Here is an 18362-nt window from a genome sequence, read left to right on the forward strand (position 1 = left end):
AAAGGTCAGCACCAGTCTTTCCGATCCCCACTGTGTTTCCAATCTACCCCTCTTCCGAAGCACATCAGCACTTTTTCCTCCCTCTATCTCTGCTTCTCCTCTCCTCCTCCGGATCAATTAATCATGCCTGAGAAAGGAGGGCGCTATCCTGAGGTAATTTCCTGGGTGTTGAGTGGGTGATCCATTAGCCCTGCCTGATGAAGAAACACACTGCTCATGTGAGGAGCACATTTCTCCTCTTCTTCCCTCTCCTCTCTTCTCTTCTTTTTGACCCTAAAGAAGCAGGTGCACGTGCCATAATGTCCGATAATCGTGTTGCGCCCCCTCCTTAATAGGCCTGGATGATCTCCAGCGGACCCCGGTGAATGAACAACTGTGATTAGCCACTAAACGCACTCTTGCACGGTATGAGAAAAAAACACAACCTTTCTCTATCCAGGAGGAGGTAGTGTTAGCCTAGCGATTAGCCTCATTTTGGAGGCTCATTCAAAAGGAGAGAAATTAACGAGTGGTTTTGAGAAATCATTTGTCTATTGATTTTTTTTTCCTGACTATTTTTTTGATGTGACTGCTTCCTGCAGCTCACTTATTGATGTCTGTTCAGAGCAGTAAGTGCTTCAAAATTATGCCCTCCTTGCAATTAATTGAAATCACGGTGGCTTGCAAGCCTTCAATTTTTGTTTGTGCTTGGCATGGGCTGCATTTTCACTCAAGAAGACTTAACTGAACATGAAATGGTAAATAAGCAATCATCAGTTAGCCAGCACTTGTGTGTGTATGTATGTTTATGTGTGTAGAGGCATATTAATATCAGTTTTCAATGTGGTGCTTTCATGCTGCTTTTTTTTATTTGCCCATTTTATCACATTATTTTTGTTGTATTTGTGTGAGTGTGTCCAGTTTCCTAGCTAATAGTCTGTCAGGTAGTAAAACATGGGACAGCCATCAAGATGCATTTTGGGATTTAAGGCGTGCTTTAGGCGCAGCTCAGTGACAGGTTTTGTGTAGAATCGGTAAGTATTAGGAAAGAAATCAACATGAAATGATGCTGAAGAGAAAATATAAACCATAACGCTTTTTTTATGAGATGAAAACTGACAAACCGTTCAGACTGTGTGGCTTAACATTTTGCATTCAGTATCTTCTCTGGTTAGAACTGGCATATAATGGGCTTTATCTAAACGATCTATAGTGCATGGTGCAAGTGCATCAAGGGCCTGTTTAACTCCACTTTTGCTAGTGAAACGGCACATAATCAGGGCACAAAGTAAGGTGCAAGGGGTTTTATTTAGTTCCTTAATTAATCAAAGGTGTTTTTCTGTGCTCTAAAAAAAGAAATAAATATATATATTTAAAAAAAATGTATAAAAACTGTAGTTATAAACTTAACAGAGGAAAAAGAAATAAACTTAAGTGCAAGTGATGCTGCTCCTCGTGCGTAAATGCGCACAGCGTCTCTCTTATTGGGAAGCCTGCTGCAGAGCAGAGTCGGACAGCAGCTCCACTCTGCTTTCCGCTCTGTTCACTTTTTAGACATTGTAATTAATATTTTCCTCATTAATGATGTATTAATTCACCCACCCGTAACCCATCCCCGCATCCGTGTGTGGAACAACCAGTGTACACGCAATGTAAGCCTGCATCTTATCTGAATAATGTGCCCTTTAAACAGCAGGAAAATAGTGCGCTGTTGACTTCAGACTATTTTGTTGGTCAGTGGTGCAGTCACTTTCTGCTGCCTCAAAATAGAAGACGCCCAAAAATGCTCCTGAATGCTCCCGACCACACCTCATTTTAAGACCTACACGTTATGGGCGACAGATGGCTGCAAGTACTTACACAATATGGGCGCTGGCTGTGAAAACGACAACTGTGTCAGTCTGAAACTAGCAATAACAGTTGCACTGCGCTGTGCTGGGTGTAAAATCGGGCCCAGTGCTTCTTAATGTAATCAGATTATATAGTCAGGATTAGAAAGACAAGTGTTACTACAGTGTTACTGTCTTTTTTTTCTGGCTTTGCTTTTTTGTGTTTTTGCATGTTTTCACAGATCAGACCACAACTAAGATTATCACAACCACACCATTGACTTGAAGCTTTTACGTGTGCGATTAAAACATGCAAACAGCTGAATGTTTAAAATTGAGGTGTATCTGTTTCGTGGGATAAGCGTGAGACTGACAGTGTGCCTTCCGTGTTGACATGCCGTCACACCAGCTTGCTTCATCGTTTATCATAGTCATATTCAGTGAAGTAAGATGCAGCAGTAGTGTCAATATTTGTCTTTTTGAGCTGACAGAGAAAGCATGACAAAGCATGACAAAGCATGACACAGAGACTTGAATATAAAACTCTCTGCTCATGCTTACACGCCAGCGTCCTTCAAGGCTGAAATATTCTTCCACTTATTTTTTTTTACCACTGCAATTGAACTTTCCCATTCATTTGTCGTTATTGCAGATAAAGGTGACTGGTTCTCTTTTTTAATTGAAATAGATGAGAGGAACACAGTGCCCTTTTTCCTCATCTGGGCCGTCAAACAATGATTAAATTGCAATGGTATTTCACCTTCCCACAGTGCAGGCGGTAATTACAGGGAGTTTTTGGTTCTTGAAGGCAAACAAGGGGCACAGTGATTGTGGCCTTCGCTGTGTAAAGACTCAGCAAGGGAAGTGGATGGCTGGTGCTGTAAAATTGAAGTAAGAGGTAAAATATTTTTTTTCTGTGTGTGTGAGTGTATCAAAGCTCAGCTAACAAGACTGCACAGTGCCTCACTAGTTATAGAACCCTGCAGTGAAACTGCTGCACAGCTTGAATGCAAGGAAATGGAAGAATGTGTGAGCCCCCGGGTCACTGGGAGAGAACACACACATGAGATACATGAGGCCAAAATCTCAAGGTCATGCTCAACCCCGAAAACATAAATTATTCATGCATGTTTTTTAACAATAGAATATGAGTGTTGAGAGAAAAAACAGCTGAAGTAAGGCAACAAATTAAGTCTTGTTAAAGAACATTAGACATCTGTAAGGCAACCAAACACATTCAGTTTGCTTTTTTGTAAAATCTAATTATTTCCACACTCCATTCTATCCTATGCAATATTGTTGTGTAGGGGTACATCGAGCAATGGATTTTTGAGCAACAGTGGTGTTTAGATTATGGCAGTATTTATTCAGTTTGGCTTTAGGGCCATAAATGAACTCCCGAGATCTGGCTTTGCATGTTTTGCTCTGGTCGAAGTGAAGGAAAGGCTCTGTGAGGAGTTCATTTGGGTGCAGCCTAAACTCATTTGTAGCAAGGAGCGGCTGCAGGGAGCAGATTTGCCTCTGCTGCTTCTCTGTGAGGCATCAGAGCAGAACGACTCAGAGAAAAGGATGTGAGAGAAGGAGGGATGAGGGGGAGAGAACTCCCAACACCATCCTGTCTCTCCTCTCTCAACCTTACTCATCCTGTGTCACCGCTCTGTCCAGTTCTTCCTCTCTGGGTTATTCTCACAGGATTTCTCTCCATCTCTCCTTCCCTGCCTTGTCTTTTTATTCCTCCCTTACTCCCTTCCTTTCTCAACCCCCCTTCTCTATTTCTCAATTTATTTTCCTCCCTCTTTTCCACATCTTCTTCCTACCTCCTTCTCCCTCTCAGTCTCTCCTCTTGTGCATGAAATGCATGTGTTTGAGTGTCCAACTCCAACACTTAAAGGTTAGTTGTTGTTGCGAAACTTCTGCCCATTATTTCAGCATGTAGGCAAGCAGCTCGTGTTGGCTTGTGTGATATAATTGCATGTCAGACTTTTGAGTGAGAACACTGACCTTCTCCCAGAGCTTCTGTCTTCCCGTTAACCAGCCAGCCTGTTAAATTCCTTCTTGCCCCCGGGTCAGACGCAGACAGATAGTCCTGCCGACAAGTTTTAACATTTTGTTTATTTTTGTCTTTTGCCTTTCTTCACACAGAAATACATACACTGACACAAGCGCAAACCTCCAGCTCATTTTTACTGAGTTAGCGAGCTGGAAGATTATTAAAAAAAAGTTCCTGCATTCAACCTGATTGAGTCAGGATTGTGTCTGGGGAATTGTGATTCTTCCTGAATCAGCAACATTGCTAACATCCTCTGACTCCACTTGCATTTACTTTTTCTTCATGATATTCCAACTGTAATACTTCACACACGTCATACAGTCAAGCTACTTTACACACTCTCAGCCAGGATAATAGTAAAGATGATAATAATATGATAATAATAATGGATAGAGGAGGCGCACGAAAGGATGAGAGCCAGGTAAGCAGATCTGGTATCTGAGTGTTGGAGGAATGGGTGGAATGGCTGTGAGCCCGTTGAAGTGGGCTTCAGGTGCTTTGTAGGTCAGTTGGGGCTCTGGGGATTTGTGGAGAGGAGCCATCAGGAACATCTTGGATGCCACTGAAAAGATTTCCAGTTGGCTCCAGTTGAAGAGGGGCGCTACCTGGACACAAGTTGGGTGTCTGATTTATGCCTGGCCAAACACCCACACAAACAAGCAACCACCTCACAATGCCATAGGAACAATTCAGAATACCAAATACCCATTCATCCAACCATTTTATGTAGTCGCAGGGATGCTGGAGCCTATCCCAGCTGACACTGGGTGAGAGGCGGGGTACACCCTGGACAGGTCACCAGACTATCACAGGGCTGATGCATAGAGACAGACAACCATTCACACTCACATTCATGCCTACGGCCAATTTAGAGTCACCAATTAACCTGCATGTCTTTGGACTGTGGGAGGCCTCAGGGTTCGAACCTGGAACCCCTTGGTGTTCATTTAGAATACCATTTCTAAAAAAAACTACGTTATGTTTTTCAAAAATATACCAATAACCACTGCATTACAGGTATACCAGGCTGCACACACACGCAACCCCTCGAGCCCTCAGGCTTCAGCAGCGAGAACTTTTCATACCTCGTACATTTTTTTGAGCTGCTTTCCTTTCTCGGCATATTTGTGTGCGATGTGATCATCTTAGTGTTTCACTACCTACATGAATAGCTGTAATTCCCAACGAAGCACTTTCCTCCAATAGATGGTTCTTGCCTCTTGTAAACCTGGTCATATGGTTGTTAAAGTGCTCCCATCCCCAGTGTATAGGGCCATTTTAAGTGCAAGAATAATAGTCATTGAACTGTAAATACACTGTTTTGGAAAAAAAAAAAATCAGCATTTGTTGGCAGCGTGGCCTGCTGCTGACCTATTCAGAGGAAAAGTAATGGTTATTGACTCTGTTCAGTCTGTATTACTCTAGCTGGTCTTATATAGAGCAAATATAATCAGTTGGAGTGAGTTAAATGTAAACTTTAAGTCATTTTTAATATTATCCCAGTGTTTAAGGTCCATAAGGCACTGTGTTAGCTATACAGAATGATAACAATCAGGCATCTGAACTTACTCCATGCTACAAAGTGAGGGTGCTCTGCCTCTTTTAGTGTATTAAATGGCTTTATGTTGGGAGTCTGAGCTTTTTGCACTATTTGAAGAGACACCAACAGAGGTGAGAGTGACCGTGATATCTACTTTTGATAGCGTGCTTGGTCACAGCACTGAGAATATTGCAGCTACCTCTTCATAGTTTTGGGCAAAGTAGATAGGAAGCTTTTATGTTCCTTCTGCAGAGTGGGGGCTCCTCTAAATTAATCTTCTCACTCCACTGTCCTTTGTTTCCCATACACTTAATTATAACTCTGTCCCAGAATTTCATAGCACACACAGTCAGGTGTGGTGTGTTTATGTGTGAGTGCATGTGTGTGTGAGGGGAGAGTGCTTAGCTCCATAAAATATTCATAGGCAGCATTCAGGGACATTATTCCTAACATCAATATTGCATCGGGCCTTTAAATGCCTTTGTTTCAAGGCACTTGGGTCGAGTCTGCGCTGTTATGCAGGTCTATCGGAATCCATCCTGCCAGGCAGACTGTATTGAGACACATCTCGTGCGGATGACAGGTAGACAACAGGATGCATAAATGGGCGAAAAGCTGTGGGGAGAAACGGAAGGTGAAGAGGTAAAGGGGCGAAAGGTAGACGGCATGAATTCGTAATTATCTTTGTTGTGATATTTGTGGAAGGGTAATGATATTTGAAATGATTCTCTGTGGAGCAATAGGTGATGATTGCTTAATGGACTGAACCGGCTGTTGCAGTATTTACCGCCCATCATTTTTGACCATGTCTGCATTTCCCTTTGTTTTTTGAAAAGTGTGTATATGCACACACACAAAGCTTGCCCTGACTTCACCCCACGTTGCAGCATCTCAACCACTCAACCTATAAATCCTTTATCGAAACTGCACGGATCTAATCTCTGCCAGTTTTAGAAACAGTGTCCTAAAATAACTGAAATCTTCCCAAGCACTTGTGTTCAGGGTCATCTCCTGGAAATTGTGAGTTACCAACACAGCCTGACCCACTTCCACTCCACTCCTTTCCAAATGAATGCTACCTCACTGGATCTGTCTTTCCATCTTTCTGTTTTCAAGGCTCGACCCACTGAGCCATCAAAACACAGGCTACTGGGCCAAGATTATCCTCTCCTTCTACCCAGTACTGGGCCAAACATCATCCACTTATCCTCCCAAAAACCTGATTTTTTTTTCCTTTCCTCTTCGTAGGTGCTGTCTCTTTCCTCTCCCCATCTGATTTCATTCTCCATTCTCCAACTCAAAGCCCCCCTCTCCTCCCCAGTGCCAATCTTCTACAGTCGAATGAAAAATGCGTCCAATATCCCAGGGACAGGGCAATAATGACTGGAAAGCAATAGAGGTGAAGCAGACAGATAGCATCCAGCTAGTGATAGCAGTCTTTGCTTGGGTTAGCACTTGTGAGGAAGTCAGCAGAGGGACTTTTTTGCAAGGCTGTCTATTTTCCCGGCCCCCCTTTCCTTCACCTGTCCAGGTTGTAGCTTTTGGTCACCACAACACTTGACATGTTTCGATTTATTTTTAGGTGATAAGTAAAGCTAGTGTTTCCGTTTTCTCACGACAGAATACTGAGATTTTTTAACCATTTATTTTAATCCTTAACAAAACTATGATATTTTGTCATTCGTATTTTGGCAAAATGCCTAAAGACGATCTTCTCAGTGAGTACACATTTTTGTTTGTATGGTTCGACTCACTGTCTGTCATGTTTGTTTTCTGTTACAAAATGAAAACAGGTAAACAGAAGGAGCTCTTGCACTCCTGAGTGTCAGTGTTGCTGTCAGCTTCATCGGAGAGTGCTGGTTGTCCTTAAAATATCTGCACACTTTCAGCACGTACACATTAAATAATTTAATGAGTGCAGAAAAAGTCTTTGTGACAAGTCTTTATCAGGTACAGTATATTTGAATTCATTGTAGCAGAATTGTTTTATCGCTTTTTTTCTCCATTTCTTGTACTTCAGGAATTTTTTAGCTGCAGTGCTGTTGTGTTTTAGTGCCCTTTCAAAACGTGCCCGTTCAAAATAAGTCGATTGCTTGGCCTCTGGTACGGCTGCTTGCACCTGTCACTCATCCGAACAGCTTCACACTCGACACTGCGCTTCCTTAAGTCCAGGGCAACTCACCTGCCATGGCATATTTGCGTCTCCTAACAGTGCTAGAATACGCTTCATTTGTTAACTGCTAGCTATTTGGGACGAGGCTATTTCCAGGAAATAAAAGCGTTCATTGCTAAAGTTGCATCACCGATACTTTGAGTTTGTTATATTGTGACATCTCCGGTCTCTCTTTCTTCATCTGTTGTTGAATAGATAAGCAAAGTCCTTCCCCTTCCAGTGTCCCCCATAGGATCATATTTCGGAAAAAATATGCACAGTTTATGGTGGAAGAGAGATAATGTTTTTGGAGCTTGGAGTAGAGCTGCTGCTTCTTCATGTCAAAAGGGGTCAGTTGAGGTGGTTCGGGCACCTGATCAGGATTCCTTCTGGGTGTCTTCCCTTAGAGGTGTTCGGAGCACGTCCCACTGGTAGGAGGCCCCAGGGTAGACTCAGGACATGCTGGAGGGATTACATATCTCGTCTGGCCTGGGAACGCCTTGGGATCTCCCAGGAGGAACCGGAAAGTGTTGCTGGGGAGAGGGATGTCTGGGGTGCTTTGCTTGGCCGGCTGTCTCTGTGACCTGGCCCCGGATAGGCAAATGAAAATGGATGGATGGATGAAACCCCTCAATGAACTACATCTCTCGTCTTGCACAGTATTTATCACCAACAATGGTGAGCTAGCTAGATAACTTAGATATGTGCCCTGCAGAGATGTAACATCATGGTCTTACCTGATTTATATCCCAGCATGAAACCCACAGGCATCATAGCGTCAGTGTCCCACAACGCATCCGATTCAGAGTTCTTCTCGTCACTCTATAAAGCCCTCTATAACCGGGCCCCCTCCTACTTCACTGACCTGCTCCACCGCTGCACTCCTTCCCGTAGTCTCCGCTCTGCTAATGCCAACCTCTTGACTTCATCTTTCAGGACCAAGCACAGGACCTGGGGGCGACAGAGCTTTCTTCATAGCTACGCCCTTCCTCTGGAACTCTCCCCAAACACATTCGAAACTGCACCGACTTCTCCCGGTTCAAGTCACTCATCACAACTCATCTTTTCAAAAGGGATTTAATGTGTTAACGATGTGGCACAAATGGGATCAAAAAATCATGTGTTTATAGCCATTAACTGCCATATTTATTCCAAAATAAGGTCCTATGGTGATCCTCTGGTACAGGAAGGACTTTGCCTCTTTTTGTACTAGAGGGAGCAACAGAGAGTGAGCTGTACCCAGCATGCCGTTTGGCTGTGTAACAGTTAATAGGACTCTCCTCTCAATACACTACACCACATGTACATACCGCACCACTTATAGATATGCCTCGTAAATCTCAAGAGCTCTCACTCAACACTGCACTTCCTTGGGTCCTCAGCGATACACCTGCCAAGTGTGAAGTTGATCAGATGAGCGTTTGGTGAGAAAATCGAAGAACAGAGACTCCTTCCACTTAAAATAAATATTCTGTACATTTGCTATAACGGTCTATATTTCATGCTGATTGCCAAAGTCGGCCCACGTGACTACCACCAAAGTCCATTTCTTAAAACCAGGTATACTGTCACCTCTCTGTCAAAGTAGTAGTGATAGCAACAGCAAAAGCTTCTTGAGTAAAGGTAGCTTAGGTGCATTAGCAGTGCAGGCAGGCGTTGATTGTGGGGAAATGGTGAATGTAAAAGGCCATTAGGAGGCTCCCTGTGTGTGTCTGTGAGTGCGTGAGCTGGAGCCCGATGATGGATGGAGTGTGCTGACGTGTGCAGCCCAGTGGACTGTGAGACTGGACATGGCTGGTCTCTCTCCGTCTCCCTCCATCTCTTTCTCCCACTCTCTGCCTCACTCCCTCTCTGCTTCACTTCCTCAGGGCCAAACATGTCATGTCGCCACTGCTCACTCTCGCTACTTCCCCTCTCTCTGTTTCTGTCTTTTTCTCCGTCTCGTCTCTTGCTTTCCTTCCCCCCTGCTCTCTGACATTTAGTGGTGTTGCAGGGCAAACGGCAGCTTTAAGACATCAGACATATTTTTATTAGACCTACCCGTCATCTGCTCGAAGCCACAGGCATGGGATGGTGATCAGTTAGACTAGTCTGTTCGTCAACACTCCTCACTGTCTAGATTTTGGGTATAATCACAGGTGAGTGAAAAGATGAATGAGATTTTTGAAATGGAATAAAAGATGAAAACCCTTCACACTGACAGATCAGTGGGCACTTGTAATATCAAGAAAAACAGAGCCAAGAGGAGAAAGAGACACAGACTGTATCTGCGCCTGTTACAACACACTTGACAACAGGGATGACGCACTTAAATGATCATAATGAGCAAAGCACAGACCTGATGAAGCTGTAAATGAGTCATGCATTTAACTTAAGTGGTCATGAATAAAACAAAAATGTGGCACCTTTACAGCCATGAAAATAATGAAAGAAAGAAATGTAATTTAAATGTTTCACCCGATAAAAACAACTAAGTTTTTTTTCCCCAGTCACAACTGATGGATCATATATGTGAAGGAATTTTGTATCGAACCGTCTTCCTGTCTGCGCATCACTCTCAGGCAGCCTCCTTCTCACCATGGCTGCCTTTCAGGGCTCTCTTAAGATTTTTCCGAGGCAGAAGTTTATTAACATCCTCGCCATCGTCATTCAGTCTGTCATAATTCACTCAGGCACTCGCTCCGTCTGTTCTGTGTTTATTCTACCTTGCCACTACGGTTTGATTCCTAGCAGAGGAAGACTTTCAGGGTTTCAGGGACGTTCCTTCTCTTCTCCAATCAAGCACACTGTCGCCGAGTAAGGAGTGCGTTGCTAGGCAACTATGAGAACCCAGTGACAGGGTTCAAATCGTGGTCCTGTGTCTGCAGAGAGCGTACTGCCTCTGTCTACATCACTGCTTCACTGGATTGATGATCCTTGTTTGGGAACAGTTGTGCTGTTTATTATTTATACTCAAATCACTGTTACATGTAAGTTATTTGGAAATGATGTGAATTGATTTGAACTGTCTGACAGGTGTCAACTGACTGTTGTATTTTATTTATTTTTCTAGGTTTTTTTTTAATTTATTTATTTTTTTTACTTCTCAGTGTTGCCCCCTCTTTGCAAATGGTGAAACAGCACGGACGTGTGTGTGGATGAATCTGACATTAGGGTTGGAAATCAATATACAAGTGTATTGGCCTATATCTGTGCTTCATTAGCACTGTAATTGCATTTGTGACCTTTTAATTCTTTTGGGAGACAGTGCAGCATTGCAGCATGCAGCACAACAAGCGTATGAACATAGGTGGTGCTATATGCACCAAAAATACACAGATACAAAACAACTCTGCTGCTCTGAAAGTGCTTACTATCATATACCCATAAAATAATTTAACAAGATTATGGTTTTATGGAATTTAAGTTTTAAAATATTTTTCTATTAAGGCCTGTCATGATAACTACTTTTGGTGGATAGTGTCCCAGAATTAATTACATTTAACAGTTGATAATTTTATGGCGCTTATGTGATGATAATAGTTTAATAATCCAAGCACACCTTTTCAAAGGGCAACAAACTTTAAGTTCTTAAGAATAGTTTTAAGTTAGATATATGTAATAATGACAACAAGTAGAGCAGAGTAACTTTCAGTTTAGCTGTATTGCCATTCTTTTCTACTCAAAGTCTTTTTCAATTGCAATTTTTCAGTATATATATCTAGAGTGCAGTGCTAAATGAGGGCGATTGAGGGTGAGAGGCTGTCAGCACATAGTTTGTTGGGCAAAACGGAGACCTGTGTGGGTACATGAGACCTGTGTGGGTACATGAGATCCTAAAAAAAAGATGGTGGATCACAGGGAGTACCAGCAGCTGGTCCAGGAGCTTCTCCTCAATAATGGCAGTTTCCAGGCATATTTTAGGATAACATGGGGGCATTTTGACAACCTGCTACCTCCCGTCGGGCCGTATAGCTCTGGGTATCCAGTGACCGCTACCACCAGTTTCTCCTCCATTATTTACCAACTGTAAACTTTTTCTCGTGACCACCACAGAAGGCCCATCTCTCAAATCATCTCTCAAAAAAGAAAAAAAGTAAAAGAACAGGAAAGTTAAAGAACAATACACATCGTTGCCGCTATTTTTTAGACGACTATTTTTTTTTAAAATAAATTTGACTTACTGGCTTTTGTACGGTATCGGCCTCTCCTCTCTTATTCGGCCTAAACCCAAAATGTTCCCACACTGGAGCTGTGGAGTTCGACTTTGAAACCAAGTACATTTCTTTCAGCCATAGTTTTCTTGCCATGCATCTGGCTTAAGCCCTATGATGTTGGTGATGTTTTTATACTAACAAACATGTAAACACAATGGCAATATCATACAATATATAGACATTACCTTGATAAGTTTTGCTGACAATTAAGAAACCTGCAACAGAGCTTATGGTATGGTATGGCAACACAAAGGGACCCTGGTCTGCAGTGAGGTCGACAGTGCAACATACTGTGGACATTACAACTTTGTGCACTGAAAATTTGAGAAGCAAGTACCTCAAGTACAGTGGGGAGTTACATAAGCTTGTGCAATGTTTTCATAAACATTTAGCATTTTGAAATGGTTTTGTTTTAATCGTGAAAAATGTTGATGCTTCACAGGATTAAGGCGGAGAAGGACCGGGCAGCGGCCCAGGCTCAGTCCGATGCCCAGTCCCAGGTGCAGGATGAAGTGTCCAGGATCCTGTCCATGGAGCGGGCTGTGGCCCAGGAGAGCATCCAGCAGGCTGTAATACGAGAGAGGATCGCCACTGAGGACGAGAGACTCCGCGCTCAACTCTACGTAAGTCTGCCTGTCCACAAACATGCGCTGATACATGGCAGCTACTTTGAACTTCACCCATATTTTTTATGTTGTCAGACAGGTTTATACATTTTAACAGTCAGCTGAATAAACGTGCACCACGCTATCAAACAGAACATTTTAACTGAATGACCTTGCAAGCACAGACTCACTGATGAGAGCAATTTTTACATGAAGACAGGTCCCATTTTACGTTCACTTGTTCCTGTTCTATCACACAGACACACAGAGGTGAACCTATTTGGTGCAATCGACAGGTCATGCCTGGTACAGTGACAAATGTCAGGGCTGTGAGCGTGTGAGCATCGCTGTGAGCAGTAATTCATAGAACCGTCATGACTGTGTCGACTCGCACCCTCCTTGCACGCACACAGTAAATGTAACAGTCAGTTATTGTCAAGACATCGAAGCTTTATCTACATAATGCAAACCTGGAGCACCCTTTAAGTGTGTTTTTAAAAAGAAACGGCAGGTAAAGCCTTCTTTGTATCCACATCTTGTAGTTTAATATTTTCATCCTCCGTATCTCTGCTGGCTCGTCCTGCTGCATTATAAAAGCTACCTTCATTTTGGGCAGCCTGTGTCTTTATTTCCTGTAAATTGCCCTTGTAAACATTGTCAGATGAGCGTTCCTTACCACACGCGCACACATACACAGGCAGCGTATTGTTTTCAAAAAGAAAACACATTTTCCCTCGAGTGCGGCTGCTGTTTACAAACCTATGCTATTGATTATATAGCTCATTTCACACGCTCATCGCCATAATAGAAAAATGAATCATTTTGTTGAGAGAGAGAGGGAGAAGGAGAGGAGCGTTGACATGATTCCACGCCGCAGGACAAGTGTATGAGGGATCCCTCATTTGGAATGGCGATCAAAATGAAAGGAAGAAAAAAAAAAAGACGGCGAGGGAGGGAGACACATGATGTGATGTTTTATTCCCTTCAGCATCTGTGAAGAAAGCCGTTTCAGTTGTAGGTTTTCTGTAATTTAATTTCTGTTGTTTTTCATAGAGAGGGAGACAGGACAAACGAGGGGAGCAGGGAAGGACGGGCAAGACTTGTTACACGTGCTTTGTATTTGTTATATATGAGCTGCATCGGGGGTGGTGGTGGGTCTTACTGAACTGTCATTGAGGAGAGTCCTTGTGCGTGTCATTGCCTGCGTGCTCCTGAAGTACTAACTCCTTGTACTTAAGAGAACTTATCCTCCTATACGCTATGAAGCTTTTGCTTGTGGCCCCAAGGCTAACCTAGAGCCATTATCAGCCTTTGAGACTACAGATAGCAGCACCACAGTGGCATTCAGTATGAGGCTGAGCACACACACACATGGTGATATACAGTCTTTGCTTCATTCTTTTTCTGTAACTTATATTTTAAGTCTAAATCCAGTTGATAGTCTTCTGACACTTTGTCTCGACATCCTGAAAGCTGGGGTTGGCAGTTTTATTGTGGCGTCACTGGGCAAAAATACCATTGTAAAATTTAAGCATATTGTATGTCAAGTGGTCTGAGAGAAAACTTCTTTACTTCCTCTTGGCTCTGTTTTCAGATTCTAGAAAATGTAGCCTGTAGTGGAAGACTTTGACCAATCAGGTCATGTCGGAGAGAGTTTGTTCCTATTGGCTGTTCTACAAATGTAGATGCAAGTGTCCATCCCCTTGGTGAAAGCCTGATCCAATGGCGAGAAAGTTGCTATTCCAGCATTGGCAACAGCTGCCTACACTGCAGAGGAACCCAAAAATAAAGACAGACTTTTAAAAAAGACATTCTGATGATAGACGAAACATAACATGTCAGTATCGGCAAAGCATTTTAGAGATGGAGAAAAAATGTCGCCACAAGTTTAACCTTATGCTAACCAGAGCCAAAGACTCACAGCTGTGGCTTCAAGTTCATGTTTACGTAGCTAATGTTAGCTAGAGCCTCAGATCACAGTGTGTCGCCCGCCTCACTCCCCGCCCGTATAGACCACCTCTGTGGGAGGAAAGTGGCAGCAGCTCTGGAGACGGGCCACCAGCCAGCGCAAATGCAGCTTGCAAAGGCAGACTGGCCAACCTTGACACCCTGCCACATCAGCAAACTTTCTGTTGCTGCCTTAACATATGTTAGACCCAACACCAGCCCAGTGTGACACCTGGCGTTGGGGGGGTTTGTGCTGGCCAAATTTGAGTCATCATTTGAGTGTTCATCTCCCGAGCTGCTACCTGCTCTCCTCCGAGTGAAGCAGTCCACACCGGTGAGGAGTGAGATGGAGGGAGTGTGGCATGAGGGGGGTGTATTTTCAAATTCTGCTTTTTTATTTTGGCCTTTTCCAGATTTCTGCCAAGTTTCAAAGAACACATTGCAGCAAAAGAATCATTGTCAGAGGGTTTTACTGTTTTAGCATTGTGTGTGTGTAAGAGAGATTGTGTGTGGGCGCGTGCGTGTGTGCCTGTGTGATAATTTCCTCAGTTTGAGCATTCTTTTGGAGTGCCGGAGTTTTAATAGAATCCGACGGGTTATCAGCGGAGGCGCAGTGCCGTTCGCGCCACTCATGTAATTGTCAAGTCAGACGCTTCCACACAGCCACTGTTCTTTTCAACTGGAAATGGACTTTTCCGTTTTTAAAAGGCAGCCTTTAGCCCAAGACGTCTCCCCACCCATTGTGATTTCACTCTGTGTTTGTCCGCTACCCGCAGTGAACTCATCTTTGATGAAACATAAAACATGTTTTTAAGGTCTTTTGTGTGTGTGTGTGTCTCTGTCTCCAGCCTGTCTGTCTGTCTTTCGGCCCCTCTGTGTCTTAGTGTGAGACTTTTATTGCTTTTTACTCAAAAAGAAAAAAGAGCTACTTTTAAGATATTCATCTCAGAATTTGAGTATATAAACCTTTTTTGTTCATTTTCACACGAGGTGCTTTTAACCACCCGTCTCATTAAGTAAAGGAACACCTCTTACCCCACATGTTTCACATATAAGCACATAAGCATGAGTGATTGGAAGGTGAAACTGGTTCTGATTGCTGAGCAAAGTCAATAAGTTGATTGAGACAGAGCTCCAGGGAGCGGTTGTAGTTTGCTGTACTAAGCACATAATCTGGGGGCTGATAGAGCTTTCAGAGGTGATTTGTTCAGTCCTTTCTCTCAGTAAACCTGTTAACACCACATGTATTATCTTAAAGGCTACACTGTTGTGTCCTTGAACAATCTATGCAAGAATACAATTGTTTTCTTTTTAAATTCAGACTTACCCTTTATTCTTGCTTACGTACAATATCTTGTTGGTTGAATCTGACTACACAAAACAGTATTTTAGTGATGCTTTAGTGCTACACCTGTATAATAATAGTTATTGACTTGATTTATTTGTCAGATGGAAACATATTTGGTACAACTCCAGTGAAATGTGATCCTGTCAGCTCCTTCAACATGTGCTCTGTAATTTAGCCCCTCTTTGCCTCTTCTTACAGTCTAACCTGTTGCTTTATAATTGTCTGTGTTTCCAGACTGGCTGCAGTGTGTTTATGGCATCCTGGATTGTTCTGGTAGTCCATGGTTTCTGGCTGTGGAATGAATGAACTGTAGTATTGTGCCCCTTTTCGACAGCCATTGGCTGGCTTGGCTTGGCTTTGCTTGCTTTGGGCCGTCAGCCCAGCACAGCAGGGATTTGCATTTCCATTACAACAGGGCAACCTTCTTGAAGGTGTGTCTCAAACTGATGATGGCTCTTCTTGAGTGATGACGTTTTAAAGCAGAGTGCTGATCCACAGCTAAAGTCCCCTGCTATTTTTGCCGCATGTGTTTTTCCACAGCAGGGCAGGTAAAAGAAGTTTACCTGTTGGAGGTGAGCTGTTTGCAGAGGTGCAGTGAGAGCCTGTTGTCTTCAGCTCTTCAACATCTCACTGTGGCTGTTTCTGCTTTCACTTTCCTCCCTGTTGTATTATTACACTTGCCTTTATTGAAGAAAAGCTGAGAAAAAAGTTCTGTCAATTCGATGATAAACACATTTCATTTCCTATCATTTCCTATCAGTTCCTATCTAAAGTAAAAACAGGATGCAGGAGAGAAACTAAACTCCAAACCAGAGATTCAGTTAGAAGCTACGAAAGTACTGAGAGCTGAATGCAGGTCTCCTGCAGACAGAAATGAGTAGAGTCTGGCAACACACATTCTTGTTTGGAAGGGAGACGGGGGTTGTCAGGGGTTGGCTGTGGTTGGCAAGACGTCACTGCTACCCACTTGAGGGTGGGCGGCCTGGCTTTTGGACCTACTCCAGAGAGGGTCCATCACCGGCGTGGCTTGGTGTGGCTATGTGCGTCTAAACTGATAATGAAAACACAAATCGGCATGGCATGGCTGTAGTCCGTGTGGCCAAGAGTGACAATTGAAAAAAGGGTGTAGATTGTAGTTGTTTCTGATGTTTTAAAAAATTAAATCCACCGCCGACTCATTGATGTCTTCAATGATGTTGACGGTGGTGTCCTGGAAGCAAATTTGAAAATACAAGGAAAGTGAAGGAATGGTTTGCCTTACTCTGCCACTGATGGGCTTACCCTGACATTCTTACCCTAACCCTAACCAATACCACTCCTCTTGCCCAAACAAAGGATTTTCAAATTTGGGTCCTTGAACATACTCCAGATTCTGTTTGACTCCATCTCTAACATCTCTGCGGGGACGCACTGTAATTTGTTAACATATCTTGACCTCAGAAACACTGCTGCATGATCACTCCTCCTGAACACAGGCAGTAGCTCCGCTCTGCAGCAGCCTCTGAATGGTGTATAGCAGGGATCCAAAGTTTTTATTCCTCTTGTGGTGGGACAACACCTCACATTCCCACTGTCACACCAGTCCGTATTCACCATAAAGCACACGCCTCCTCCTGGTTGAATGCTGCAGTCCAGGATTTATTAAAGTTTTGGTGAATCAGGATATTACAGGTCCTGATATCTGCTGGAAACTGATGTGGGCATGGAAGTCGTCCAGTTTATTATCCGACGCCTGTACAGTGGCTATCAGGTTGTTTGATTGTGCCAATCTTCTCCATCTTTTCCTGTTTACTGATGCCGACATTTGAAAATCCAGTGTTCCACCTGAGTATAATCCAATTAATCTTGTTCTCATTTATGAATTTTCCCGTGTGTCAGAAGCTTATTCTGAACGGCTATAGTCACGTGTGTAATCCTGGGCCGTTTCAATGCATTTACCATAGAGGTCAGAATATGCGAGCACTCCAACTTTAGCAGGAGCTTGTTTGACGACGGATATGCAAGGGATATTTGGCTTGACCACAGCCTTTTACTTGAGCAGAGTGAGTGTCTGGTGTCTCTGCATCATCTTCGCTGCCAGATTGATGGTGTTGATCTCTGACAGAGAACTTAAAGTGTGTCTCGCCACAACTTTACATGCTACAACTAAAGCGAATAATGTGCGGTCTCTGAAAGATAAACAACTATGAAATGATAAACAACCTTTTTAAGTGGAAATGACGCCACTACATTCAGAAACAAAAACTTGACCTATCCATGATTAAGGGACATTTTTTCAACCTTAAATATCAAGTAAAACAAGTAAAAGACAGCAATAATTACTGTGAGGTGGGCCAGGAGGTCTGATAGCTGGAATTTTGTCTTGGCCAGTGAGCAGGAGTCATCAGGAGAGGAGTTGATAGCACTCATTTGGATGAGTAGCTTGCAGCCACAGGCCATCACTGTCCAGCACCAACCACAAAAAGCACCACCAACCTTTTGAGAAGCTGTCAGTAAAACCTCTTGACATGCATAATGTTGCACCTTTCTCTCTGTTTAACTCAAGTTCAGCAAAAAAATACAATTTCCAGCTTTGCAGCAATCTGGTGTTGACTCAGAAAATTATCTTGGTGAGTGACACATTTCTCTGCTGTGTTCCCAGAAAATGACTTGCTTTTTTTGAAAATTACTGAAACAAGTCAGAGTGTTTTGATTCATGTCAGCCCACTCGCCGTTT

General features: G+C 43.1%; 1 protein-coding gene across 1 annotated transcript in view; it reads left to right on the top strand.

Annotated features, from left to right (window-relative positions):
• The window catches only part of chchd3a (coiled-coil-helix-coiled-coil-helix domain containing 3a), a 111534-nt gene that overhangs the window by 18765 nt on the left and 74407 nt on the right, over window positions 1-18362 (top strand). The window contains exon 5 of the mRNA XM_049567025.1: window positions 12189-12369. Coding sequence (XP_049422982.1) covers window positions 12189-12369 — 181 coding nt within the window. The remainder of the gene's footprint in view (window positions 1-12188; window positions 12370-18362) is intronic.

Source organism: Epinephelus fuscoguttatus, linkage group LG22, assembly GCF_011397635.1.
Source record: "Epinephelus fuscoguttatus linkage group LG22, E.fuscoguttatus.final_Chr_v1".
Lineage (NCBI taxonomy): Eukaryota > Metazoa > Chordata > Actinopteri > Perciformes > Serranidae > Epinephelus > Epinephelus fuscoguttatus.